The sequence below is a fragment of the Harmonia axyridis genome, chromosome 7 (assembly GCF_914767665.1).
Source record: "Harmonia axyridis chromosome 7, icHarAxyr1.1, whole genome shotgun sequence".
Classification (NCBI taxonomy): domain Eukaryota; kingdom Metazoa; phylum Arthropoda; class Insecta; order Coleoptera; family Coccinellidae; genus Harmonia; species Harmonia axyridis.
The window spans coordinates 23,250,780-23,264,508 of NC_059507.1; the positions used below are offsets into that span (position 1 = coordinate 23,250,780).

Genomic DNA, 13,729 nt, shown 5'->3' on the forward strand with positions numbered 1-13,729 from the left:
ATTCAATATAAATATAAAAAATTGATAACATTGTATTTTCCTCCACAATATAATATATCTGTATGATATATTGTGGTTTTTTGTCATTGAGTACAATTCCAATTCGAAAAATGACAATATCTTATTAACCAACCAAAAGATATAATTCAAAATAACCAAAACTGTACAAATTGAGTAAACGGTTAACAAATTCAGTGTACGCGTACGTTTTACTTATAGATTAGTTCAAAACCAATGTTTAATTTATTTTTCTTCCTATGTCAAAAATACCTCAAATAGAATAAAAAAAAAACTTGAGCAAACATCAATACCTGAAACTATTAGGGCAATGTCAATGTGATTTTATTCGGTATCCTCTTAGCCATATAAATGGTCAGTTTCATGATAGTTTCATTGTCAAGTTTCCGTGAAATGATTTTTTTCAAATTTTAATTTTCATTTTAGATTTTTGAATCCATGGATAATATTCTCAAGAAATGTAGCTGAATAGCTGAAATTCTTATTTAAGAGATCTCAAACAGGATACCAGCACCAATTCAGGTGAAATTGTATGAAAATTGAAGAAGTCAAGGCTGTTACAAGGATTTACGAACACCCAGACCGACAGACCTTAAACAAAAAACTTGGTCAAAATGCATTTTGCAACAGTAAATTTTAGAATCAGAGACACATTTTCATTATCTCAACGGGTTTTTCCTACCTTCGATATACTCGAAAGCAAAATATACAGTGTGGCCTACACTTACCGTTTTTCTCCGTGTCCGAGTCAAAGTCTTGAAGAGGTGATGATTCTCGTACACACGACATCAGGCTCAGGGGACCAGCCCCTGAATGTGTACTTACAGCAGCCGAAGACATCTGCAAAGGCAAATCATAATATAATACGGATTTCTATATCTCAGTACAATTTAATTTGATGGCATTTTTGAGATTCATGACAACAGAAGATACACACTACTTGTTTATATCATTTTGTGAACTATTTTAATAAAAACCCAACGGTTCATGAGTTAATGGAATTCTTATGAAAGAAATGATTGCGACGAGGTCCCACATTTTTTTGATTATTTCTGCAGAAAAAGTTTTTCTCCAAAAAAAAAAACCTTCATCATTTTCGATTCTGCAAATACATAGTAATATAAACCTGTTCGTGGTTTGGACGAAAAATGTACAGGGTGTTTATCGGAAGATCATGAACTTGGACAACTCAAATTCATCAAAACTCAAAATTTTCAAGTCGAAACCTATATTTTTACTGAAAATGACATATGTTCCCTTAATCTATATTTATTACTCTGAGGTCAACACAAATCGTGAAAGCTTTCAGCGTTATATTGATTCCTAATAATTTTGTCAAAAACAGTGTGCTTTTGCTGAACCTCTCAGAATCTACGTCAAAGCGTATGTCGGCTTGTTACTTGTGTTTCGTTTCACTGCGACCTAGTGGTCTATTGTGTACCCTATCAGTGCTATTATCCCCATAACGTGATCGCTTCCAGTTCCAGAGTTCTGATGAACTCCAATATCTGGGATGGCTTCAAGAAGACTAATTCCTCACTATTAGTTTCGTGTCGAAGGCAGTTTTGCGTTGGCTAGCAATGGCCAGGCATTCCATCACTAGGGGATCCGGAGTTTCTTCCTCTTCCCACAGAATCTGCACTAGTCGTTTTCTGTTAGGCCCATTTTCAAGAGGTGTTTCCTAAGGCGGCAATTCCCTGTGAGGAATCCAGTGAGGAGGTGTAGCATATTCTTACTAAGATCCAGATACTTCTTGGATCTTGTAGAGTCAAAGTTTCGAAGAAACTTTTTGGAGTGATCCAAACCAGGAAGATTCCGCCAGAGTTTTTCTCATTCGGTAATCTCCTTTTCCTGAAACTCTTTCTTGTAGGTACATTAGTTTACACCAAAGAAAGGTTCCGGGCCGATGAAAGGAGTTTGTGCTCCTTTTCTGGCAAGTGTGTTAGCTTCCTCATTCCCTCTGATTCCCGAGTGGCTGGGAACCCATACTAAAAAGACCCTGTTATTCTTACCCATTTCATTAAGTTTTCTTCGGCACTTCAATACCATCTTAGAAGCGATGATATGTGAGCTTAGTGTTTCAATTGAAGCCTGACTATCGGAATGTATCGCTATGTCACATTTCCGATGGTTTCTTGCTATATTTTTCTACACATCTCTCTATTGCAAGTATTTCTGCATGAAATACACTTAGACAGTGTCCTAGCGATATTGTGCATTTGGTACCAGCCCCGAATACTCCAGAGCCAGTCCCCGTCGTGGTTTTGGAACCATCTGTATACCATTCGATGGTATTCTTCTTAAGAACCCCACATACAACACTACCTAATAACCTCAAACAGCCTGCAGAAAAGCAACATCCAGGAGTGGAAAACAGCCATACCGCCCAACTCGGGATCAGCTGGGCGTCCCGATGCCCGCGGGAGCAGCGTCGGGTTTTCTCTCGGTCAGGGTCGAGGCCGTTTCCCATCGATCCCGCAGATGAACTCTCCGAACGCCCGGTGGTATCCCTACCCTCCCTCCGGGCGCACGCACGGGGGCGACCACGTGCAGCGGTTTATTCGATTTTGCGGGAAATCGTGTCGCTCGCAGATAGCTTTTGCGGCCCGCCCGTGCCTTAATGGAAAGGGCTGCGAATTTTCCGCTAGGGTTTATCATTTCCCATTAGATCCGAAATCCGTTTAAAATATTCAATAGGCCGAAATTCCGAAGCTTTCGATCGACATAGAATATTCGCTTGTCGCCTGTCATTAGTGACGCAACGATGACAGGTGACAGGCGTATACCAACAGAAGAGCAATAGACTCGCTTCGAAAAATGAGGAAAGCAATTTTTGAATTTTTTATGGTTTTGACGGAGTATTGAGTTATCAATACAAAATTTTTCGCGGAGATTGAAAATGTTCTCCATACTGGGTTTTTCATATGAAATTTCAGAGAATGATTTTAGGTCACTCTTGAAAAAAGTTACTATTTATTCGTTGAAGTGAAGAAGAAACCTGTTTTTATAAAATATTATAAATATCCTTAAACAGATTTGATGGAAATTTGGTACAGTTGAAGTTGATTCAATAAGACGCTCATTTAGCCCCAACTAGATAATAATTTAGCACTTGACTAGTATAAAAATAGAAAATTAACATGAAAATTAACAATAAAACATAATTGTTAACATAGATTCAGATTGAAATTATTAGGTCTATTGGCGTCTCAGAGGGTACTACAGGTAACAATATTGAGAAAAAGCACTGAATTTTTCAGATTAAGCAACTTAAAATTTAGCTTTTTGATCTCTTGTGTCTTCAAAAAAAAAATTAAAATTCACTATAATTTATTTTAAAAACTTTCAACGGATAAAATAAAATAAAAACCAAAAGAAAAAGTAACCAATTTTGGCTTAATTATTTCAAATAACTGTATCAAATTCTAATTAAATCAGTTTAAGAATATTTCTGATAGAGGGGGGGTCCGGGCTGCCCCTAAAAATTTATTGACATCCCTAAAATTTGACTAATAAAGCTAAAATTATTACCCCCAAAAAAAAATCCGAACCCCTTTTTTGAAAGCTGGCGTCGCCTTTTTTGAGAGTGGCTCAAAATTGGAAAATTATAGGCGTTGTGGCGAAATGATCATTTCAGGAAACGAGCACTCAAAAACACAAAGCATTGGAATGAATATCCTAAAAACGAAACTATTCAGAAGTAAAAGGTTTTTCAAAAAGAAGAATAGCCCGCTATCTGCCACAGCTGTCACTTTTGAATCTGTCATCAATTGACATTTGACGAGTAGAAACTACGCCAATACTAAAAATGAATCATCAATGCATTGAAATTGTTAAAATTAACTAAAAAAATAGAGAAAATATTGCAGTCGCAGTTCGAAAAACTCAAGCATTTTTAGATAACTATCTAAACCACCTTCTCGGCAGTCAATATTGAAACTGGTGGAAAAATTTGAGCTTTTGGGACAATTCAATGGTGTGAAGAATCTAAACCTAGTGGGTCCCTCAAAAACAACTGAGAATATAGCTGCTGTAGCCCGTAGTGTTGACGAAATAAAGAAAATTATCTATCTAACTAGACTTTTTCTTTGGGACAACGTCAAAGATAAGGTCTCCACAATCGATTCAAGACCTTAAAAATGGAATTCGTGAAGTTATCGAGGACATAGTTATCTTCCTCTTTGCATTGAAATAAACATCCATTAAGTTCTTTCAAAATATTTTTTTTTCAATTAAAAATGAAACCTCTCATTGGAAAAGACAATAGGACGATATAATACGTTCCCTGAAACGAATAATGTGGAACGTAGATATTTCAAGCTTAATGAATTCATAGAATTTCCCACTTTTCACTCGAACTTGTCACAAGAGAAGTATGATCATGTGCGATATCGGAATTGCATTTTGAATAGCAACTCCATTAGTCCATTACGTTTTAATTGAGTTCTCAGTTCTCACCTATTAATCTGGCGATCTCCGATACGTGGAGATAGCTCGATTACGTCAGAACCGATCGAACTGCTGTTCCATTTTCCCACGAGATCTGGGTCAAGTACCAACATCGAATTCGATGAATATAAACGCACCAGCATCATCTATCTAAATATTGACGTGTTCAGAGGTCCGCATCTAAGCGATTTACTGCTAGGTTGTCGATTTCACGAAACTTTGATGGTTTTAAATTAGGGATTCATCAAGCCAAGTAGCTTGACATTTGAACCAACAACTTGACTTGGAAATCAAGCTCTTGAAAAATTACATACTTGAGCTTGGCTTGACTTGATTTTAGATATTCATTGCTTGACGTGATATCTAGCTACTTGATATTACTTGAGCTTTATATGCATTCGCCATTGTGACTTAATTAATAGTTTTCTCACATTTCAATGAAATCTATTGGTAGATTTTGGTAGTTTCAGAAATATAAAAGCTGAAGCCATATTGAAAATAAATGTTTGAAAAACAATTGAAATTCATATATGTTTTTATTCAATATGAAAAATACTCGGAAAAAGAGAATACTAGAAACAAGAAAAATATATAGAATTTATCCAAAAAATATTACACACTTACTTATATGTAAAAAAAATGGAATTTTTTCTGAGGAAAAACAAGAATAATTTCGCCGAAGCGGCAAATATTGGATGGAGGCATTTTTTTCTCCGAGAAATCCGAATTCCTAGAAGAACCTATGTATTGAATAAATTTATTTAATTTCACAGATGATTTTTTACACCAAATTAACTAGGGTTGGGCGCGAGCTCATTCTAGTTTAAAATAATGGTTCATCCGCATCATCCGATTGTTTTGCATCTTAAACAGAAAAAAATAAAATATTCAAGCGTTTTATAAAATCGAAATTTAGCAGAAGATCTTGAAGCCGTAGGGCCCGCTCTAGAGGGGCGGCAAATATTGGAGGATGGCATTTTCTACAATGAAACCGCTACAAATCGAGTGGCTTGATATGATTCAAGTACTTGATGAATGAAAAACTACTACTTGACTTGAGCTTAGTCAATTAGCTTGAAAATCAAGCCAAGCTGTGAATCCCTATTTGAAATCTATGACGGATCGAAAAACACTAAAATTTACACTCTGGTTTATTATTTTCACTTTCAACACGAAATATACAATAGACACGTTACGAAAAAATGTAATATTATCAATGTAAAAAAATGGCAATGAATATCCAGCCGCGGTATTTCAACTGACAACATATTACCGCCGAAATCTGAACAATTTTAAAAATCCATATCTACGAAATTATGAGTGCTAGAACTTTGCGGTAAAATATTGTTTTTAGTATCATTTATTTATTTAGTCAGACGGCAAAGCCATTTTACATTGATGGAAAATTTTAACAAAAACAAATCTTCATGAAAATATACAAGAATCCAAATAAACAAGCACTCATCCTTGATTTCAAAAATTTTTTTTAGTAATTTTGGGCATTAGGCAAAATCAGATCCGAGATGCCAGCGGGCTAATAAAACCTTGGGATTCGAAGTGCTTTTTCAGGGTAAATATAGATACCAAAAATATATCAGCCTTACATATGTTAGCTAGGCGAAGAACTCTAGCTAATGTGAAAAACCTCTCGAGTTCTAAGGAGCGCTGGACTATACAGTTGAGATTTATTATGCTCATTAAATAATTACAATCGATGAGGTTATTAACAAGTTTGAAAATGTGCATAATGCTGAAGTTATCTCTTCTCAAATCTAAAGATCGTAGTCCGATTATCTCTTGATTATAATTTTCGGATGACATTGACAACCCAGTTTTATGCGATACTCACTTCAGAAATTTCCTCCGTACCCGTTCAATACTTTGTCTATGGACAAACTATTATGGCACCTATACCACCCCTGAATACTTCAAAATACTTTTAACATTTGAGCAGTAAACTGTTTTCAATACATTCACATCATTGAATTCCTGCATTGATCTCTTAATGAAACCCAGCATTTTGAAAGCCTTATTGGTAATGAATTGAATGTGAGAGATAAAACTCATTTTTGAATCAAAATAGACTCCTATATATAATATGTACAGGGTTTTTCAATGCTCATTGAAAGCATCTCAAAAACTCTAAGATTCAGAGAAAAAATCTTCAAGGACACCCGATCTCTCGCCCGATCTATTTTTTCGAAATAATAAGATATCAGGAAGCAGATGATGCATACCTATCTTGATTCGTTCTCGAGTTATAGGGCGTTTATGACAAATAATATCTATGATCTGCTTTCTATTATCTCATTATTTCGAAAAAAGTCTTTGAAGTCTTATAATTGTCGATATGCTTTCAGCGAGCATCAAATTTGGGACAGCCTGTACCCACCGGCAAAATTAGGAGAACGGAAAAAATTACAACGAAGTTTGAAGTTCATTTTTTCTTCAATACTTTGGCCAATTTCAGCAATTATATTTTTGAATCGAAGCTTGATTCCTCAGGAACATATGTATTCAGATGTTTATTGAAATTTTATCCTATTCCCTAATATTGTCGATATTAGAGATTCACAGCTTGACTTGAAATCAACTTAAGTTCAAGTCAAGTAGTAGATTTTCCAATGTGAAGTATTTATTTATAAAGTACTTGACTTAACATTGAGAAACTACCACTTGACTTGAACTTGAGTTGATTTCAAGTCAAGCTCAAGTAACTTGGCTTGATCTTGAGCCAAGGAGCTCGAATATCAATCAAGTCAAGCCGTGAATCCCTAGTCGGTATATATTTATATATGTTTTCAATTTCATGATTATGTGTTGTTGTCTTTCTGAGTAATAAATTTTCAAATGAATTTCCATGATTTTTTGCATGATTTTTAAGAATTCATGCCTTTTCGAGCTATAAGGAGGTTCAATTAGGTAGAAACTGATTCTTATACCAATAAATTTCATGCGAAGTTCTCAAAAAAATGCTCTGGATTTTTGTATTTCAACAGATTCCAGATGCTTATTGATAATAGTAATAAACAAATATCCTTTTTTGATTTGACATTATTCCCCGAACGATCACAAATGTTTATTTATTATTGTAGAGTAGGTATAAAACAAAGATTCGCCAATAAAAGTTACGATCCATTAAAATTGCTTAAGTACCAAAGTTCATACATTTCAAAAAAATGTTTCGATTGCAACTCGATGTTTGATGTCGTGTGCTGTGCAAAATCAATATTTGCAATTTATAATCGCTTATCTCTGGATTGTTTGCTTACTTTCCTTTTATAACAGATTGAGATTACGAATTCATTGTAACGCCCAACCCCAGATTTCAAAACTAACACTGCACGATATTTTATCAACTTTTCAATTTTGTACTGCATAGTTCTGCATAATCTGGAACTTCCTGTTTACCTGAACACAGGAAACGTCAGGTATTTGGGGACGTTTTCGGAAGTGATTCTCTTGTGTACTTGCTTTTGTTATTTTAGAAAGTTCGAAAACTAACTGATTCAAGGTTTGACTCTCAGATTCTACAGAAGAAAGAAAACAATTTTGTTTCGAGAATCTGTTAATCCTTCACCTGTCAAATTCTTAATCTAGATAAAGATCAGTGGGAATAGCTGCTTGCAGCAGAGTTGAATTTTATGAATGAATCCTTATTCGATGGTGAATCATTGTTCTATAAGTCATAACGAAAAATTGTTCCACATACAGGGTGTTCTGATTTGTTTCCGACAAACTGAAATGGGTGATAGATCACATCATTTTAAGCAAAAAAGTTCCTATGAACATGGGTCCGGAAATGCTTCGTTTCCGAGATACAGGGTGTTGAAGTTGAAAAAATAATTCGCGTTTTCTTAAATATCTTTCGACTGATTCCAAATAGTTGCATGAAAGTTGGTACATAGGGTTTTTTGAGATGAGAAATTCAAATTTGTGGTCGATTTGGTTGTATTTTCTAGAGGGCGCCACTGGCAATCATTTCGTCCCCTTTTAAGCCGTACCAACTTTTCTGTGCTACCCTGTACTTCATTCTGGACTAAAAAAATCGATTCCCCTGACTTTTCTAGTTAACAAAGGTATAACTCATTTAAGTTGCTAGGGGCAACCGTTTCAGAGAAAAACGCATTTAAAGCCAAATCCATATTTTTGTAATCTCTAAAACATGTAGAAACAAATTTGTAATAATTTTAAATTAAATATTTTTTAGAAGTAACAATTTAGAACAAAACAAAATAACATAATAATTTTTGAAGAAGGTGTTCGAAATGTCCACCGTTCTGTTGAATGCACAAATAACATCTTCGAATGATTGATTGTTTTACATTCAACAATTGTTGCGGCAATATATTTAAAATGGCTATACACAATGACAGATTTAAAGTGTGTTAGGTTCAGATGTCATTAATTATAATTATAGTTAACTAAGTTAATAGCTTAGCTAATACCGGAAAATGGTATTGATTACCAAAGGCCCGAACGAAGCATACAAAGAAGAAATCATCTACAGAGAAATAGGATTTTACAGACCTTCGAAGAAAATAAAAACTCAGTATTCGTAAAGCATCCCAACAACGCAATATTTCAGGAAACAGAATATTCAGAACACTTAAAAACAACAATTACATAGCATACCACTTCTACTTATTAGTGGGCAATAGAAAATCCGCATGCATTTCGCCTTAGAAATTTTCAACATGAATTTAAATTTAATATTTGAATAGGAATAATTTCATGAAAGGATTTCGAAGCAGTCAAAACATATTAAAGAAAACGCGAATTATTTTGTCAACTTTAACACCCTGTATCTCGGAAACGAAGCATTTCCGAACCCATGTTCATATGAACTTTTTTGCTTAAAATGATATGATCTATCACCCATTTCAGTTTGTCGGAAACAAATCAGAACACCCTGTAGATTTATTATGTTTGTTTTTTCTTTTGTTCCACTTTATAATTGATACTCAGCTTCTCGTCAGTATTTGACGAAAATTTATTGGTTTTTCTTATTATGTGTTCGATGTCTATATACATACATATAATTTTCGTGTTCTACAAATGGATTTTCATATTTTAATGAATAAACAGAAGTCACATAATTCTGTAAGTTGAACAATAATAAGAAAGAATTTTAATAAAAGATTGTAACATGTAAACTTATCCCGGTTGTTTGGAAACAGATATGTCACAAATTTGAATAAAAAACAACAGTAGGCAATTTATGAATATCAATTCCAAAAATTTATCGAATAAAAATGTTGGCACTAGTAAAGAACATTTTGAAGGCGACGAAGTTGAAATTATGAAAACTCTGTAGTAAAAATCCTTCATCATAGAGATTCTCACTTGAATTTGATGAAAAAATATCCCAACCTAACTATTTTGTCTGTCCTTATGACGTCATTGATTACGACACCACAAATTGACGAATGAGATATCCTATCTTCACATCTTCTATCAAATTTAATTTTCATTACTAGGGAGAAGGTTAACTATTGAAATTCAAACTACTCTGACCAATCATCAAGCTGACAGATCGCGATAGAGACATCCGTTGGATTGATAGGATCATCAGGAAACATAAATTTCATCGGTCGAATAGTACATGCACAAACAATTGATCGATACTGGCCAATTGCTTCGGAGGCTGACCTTGCAGCTATATCAACAAGAGATTCGCAGATATAATAATATATGTACTCGAATAGAATGACTAAACGGGGACATGTAAGCCTACGTCTTTGGAATTCGTAAGTCCAATGTGTGCTGCTAACGGTAAACGGTATGTGGGAATCGTAGGTGCACATTGTCTCTAAGTGGCCCAGCTGCGATTTGTTGTTGATTCGCAAAAGAAAGATTTGCTATTTTCGAAGTTGATTCAGACATTTTTGGATGGCGTCTCGTAATGTTATGGTCGTACTTATCAAACGATTTAAAGAAAATATGTGTCTATAAACTATGGGCCAGAAAAAGTTTGTGATATAGGACGTTGCATTTAAAAAAAATATTGCAGTGGGGTTTTTTTCAATAGCTGATTGGTTTTTTTTTGGAGCTCGTAAACTTTCATTATTACGTTGTGTTGGGTTTCAGGTAAATGAATTTTTCATATTATTTTTTTTTAATTATCGATTTTTTTCAAAAAGTAAACTGTGTGAAATTCGGGGTTGTTGAAAATTATTTGTTTCTTTGACAGATTGCAAAATTGATAATGAACAATAATATACATGAACTTCAAGAAATATACAGGGTGTTAGTGAATAACGAGATGAATAACTTCACGGAGTAACTCTGCATGAAAAGTATTGACGGTTAGCTATATATATACAGGGTGCCCACTTTTTTAATGGGATTGTATTGGTAACTTTTAAACCATAAGAGTTAGAAGGTCGGTCAAATGGAGAAAAAGTTGCATGCATAGAAGCATTATCAAGCAGTTCAAACAAATCGATATTATCAGGGCCGGTTATTGAGATTTCATAGGAAAAGTTAATTATGTCATTTTGATTTTTCTTTTTTTCCTACTTTATTTCAAATATTATCAATAAAAGGTACAGGAATTTTTTATTCGACAGTAAATTATCCTCAATTTGACGTAATCCGATTTCGTATCCAACGTTTCGTACTCTCTGGGTCACCCCCAACCTCATTTTTTCAATACGGACCTGCATATTTTATGACATTTTTCGAAATAACTTTTAACGCTGAATTCAACGGTATGTCATACAATATCATTCAAAGTAGATTTTCAGGTGATTTGGACCCTTATCCAATTTTCTTTGGGTCGGATCTGTATTACCTTTAGTTTGATTAACAACGTGCAATATGCAATACATTTCGATAAGAAAATAAACTTACCCATCTTGAACTAAAAGGAACATATTAAAATCAAAGCAAGAAACCAGTAATAATTATTTAAATATTTCAATTCATAATAATTAAACGAAAGTATCATTTAATGAAAGAAAAATCAAATGATTATTCGAAAGTAAATTAAAATTAATGAAGTAATTGTTCGAAATGTCCACCATTTTGTAAAATGCACTTTACGATTCTGGAACCCATACTTATTATACATTTGCTTGTTTGGTCTCCTCCTTCCAAAACATTCTCAATCTTCTCGCGTTGTAACACTATTGTTGTATTTGTCATTTGTTCCGTTGAAACAAATTACAGAATCGAACTTTATTTTGTGATTATTACGATATAATTTTTGCAAGGTATTTAAATTTAAATTATTGTATTCGCGTCTCTTGACTATTTTATACACAGCAGTTTTTGAAAAATTCCATGACCTGGCCACAGTTCTCGTTTTTTTTTTCTGGGTTCAATTGAATTTGGGTCAGAACATTGATATCGTTGATAGACTTGTTTTTTCTTACATACACACCAGTAAATTCGGATGAGGATCAAAATCACCTGAAAATCAACTTTGAATGACATTGTATGATATATCGTTGAATTCGTCGTTAAAAGTAGGTAATTTCGAAAAGTGTCATAAAATATGCAGGTCCGTATTGAAAAAAATTAGGTTGAGGGTGGCCCAGAGAGTACGAAACGTTGTATACGAAATCTGATTACGTCAAACTAAGGATAAATTACTGTCGAATAAAAAATTCCTGTAACATTTTTTGATAATATTCGAATTAAGGTGGGAAAAAAAGAAATTTCAAAATGACAGAATTTACTTTTCTTATGATATCTCAATAACCGTCCCTGATAATCTCGATTTGTTTGAACTGCTTGACAATGCTTCTATGCATGCATCTTTTTCTCATTTGACCGACCTTCTAACTCCTATGGTTTCAAAGTTACCAATACAATCCCATTAAAAAAGTGGCCACTCTGTATGATTTTTGTTCGCAAATGTTTCGTATTTCGAGGTGTTGAAGTTTTTCTTAAAAACTGACTATTCATTTCTTTCTCTGAAACCGATCGAGATATTCAAATGAATTTTGGTGAGTTTCAAGAGGCAGTTAATGCGCATTTATTTACATGCAACTGAGAATCCAAAGTAAATCGTTTGCAAGCAAATGGGTAATGATATCTTTTTTTAAGAATAAATGGTACGCCACTGAAATATTTCAAGCTAAAAAATGTTTTTGAATTCCTCGTTTAATTTGTAACAGAAACTTTCCTATGACTTTTTTCGTATTGTTTTTATGCAAAAAAAATAATCAATTGCGTGGGAATTACATACAGGGTGGTCCAGATTTTAGTGCAATAATTTAGGCATCGAATAGAATAATTCTTTTTATGTAAAAAATTCCTATAAACTTATATCCTAACAAGCTTCACTTTCGAGATACAGGGTGTTTAAGTTTGAAAAAATTATTTTTTTTATAACGTCAGTATTATTACATTCAATGTTTTAATATTTGGATATTAAAGCTTGATAAAGTAATGTATCGACTTAGGTAAGTGTCTTTTGCCAAACTTATCCAGTGGCGTAGATATAGGGGTGCGATGATCATTTTCTTATTGAAAATATTGTTTCATTTCTGAAATCAACAGAGCCTCTTCAATTATTTTCGTAGAATGTACCATTTTCGAGATAATCGGGTACAAAGCAAATACGTCGACAAATACTATCCATAAAAATTGACGTGGTGTATTATAACGCTTTCAGATGGCCTTTAATTGAATATTTCTGAAAAACACTCAAACAAAAAAAAACACTTGATAACACATTGACTAAATTTCAACAATTTCTTCTCGATGAAATGAGAAACCTGCGAATGAACGCTACAAAACTAAAAATTGAGTCTTAAGCTACCATTATAGATTAAGGTAGGTTAAGTGGAGCTGCACTTGGTGTTGAAAAAGCATTTTAGCATATTTCGGCCAGACAATACAATACCCAATTCAAGTGCAGATGAGGAAAATCTGCTCAAAGGCGAAATGGCGCAAAGAGAAAACCTGGAAATGCATTCCCAGCTAATTTATACAATGACGACTGCTCTATACCCCAGAGAGTCTGTGGTTACGGTGAAAAGGGACGCGAAGAGTGAAAGGTCCGGGGTTTCGTCGCCAAGGTCACGTCCTATCGATTTTTCAACGTGAAATCTCCCCGTCTCTCCTGCTAATTTGGCCATATGGCGGAATCGGCAGTATTTCTGTGTTATCTGCCAAAACGGAAGGGAAGACACGTGATCCCGACAGCGTGTGGGCACCTTTAGGGGATGTTGAAACGATTGGTGATAGATCACGTGCTTGCTCCCTTATTGTCTGAGTCCGAACAGCTGCGTATATTGATTGCTTACAT

At 34.2% G+C, this 13,729-nt stretch overlaps 1 protein-coding gene across 2 annotated transcripts in view; it reads right to left on the minus strand.

Moving 5' to 3' along the window:
- Nucleotides 1–13,729, minus strand: part of LOC123684810 (titin) — a 147,166-nt gene that overhangs the window by 110,587 nt on the left and 22,850 nt on the right. For both annotated transcript variants that reach the window (XM_045624267.1, XM_045624264.1), the window contains exon 2: nucleotides 747–858. In XM_045624267.1, the coding sequence (XP_045480223.1) occupies nucleotides 747–858 (112 nt within the window). The remainder of the gene's footprint in view (nucleotides 1–746; nucleotides 859–13,729) is intronic.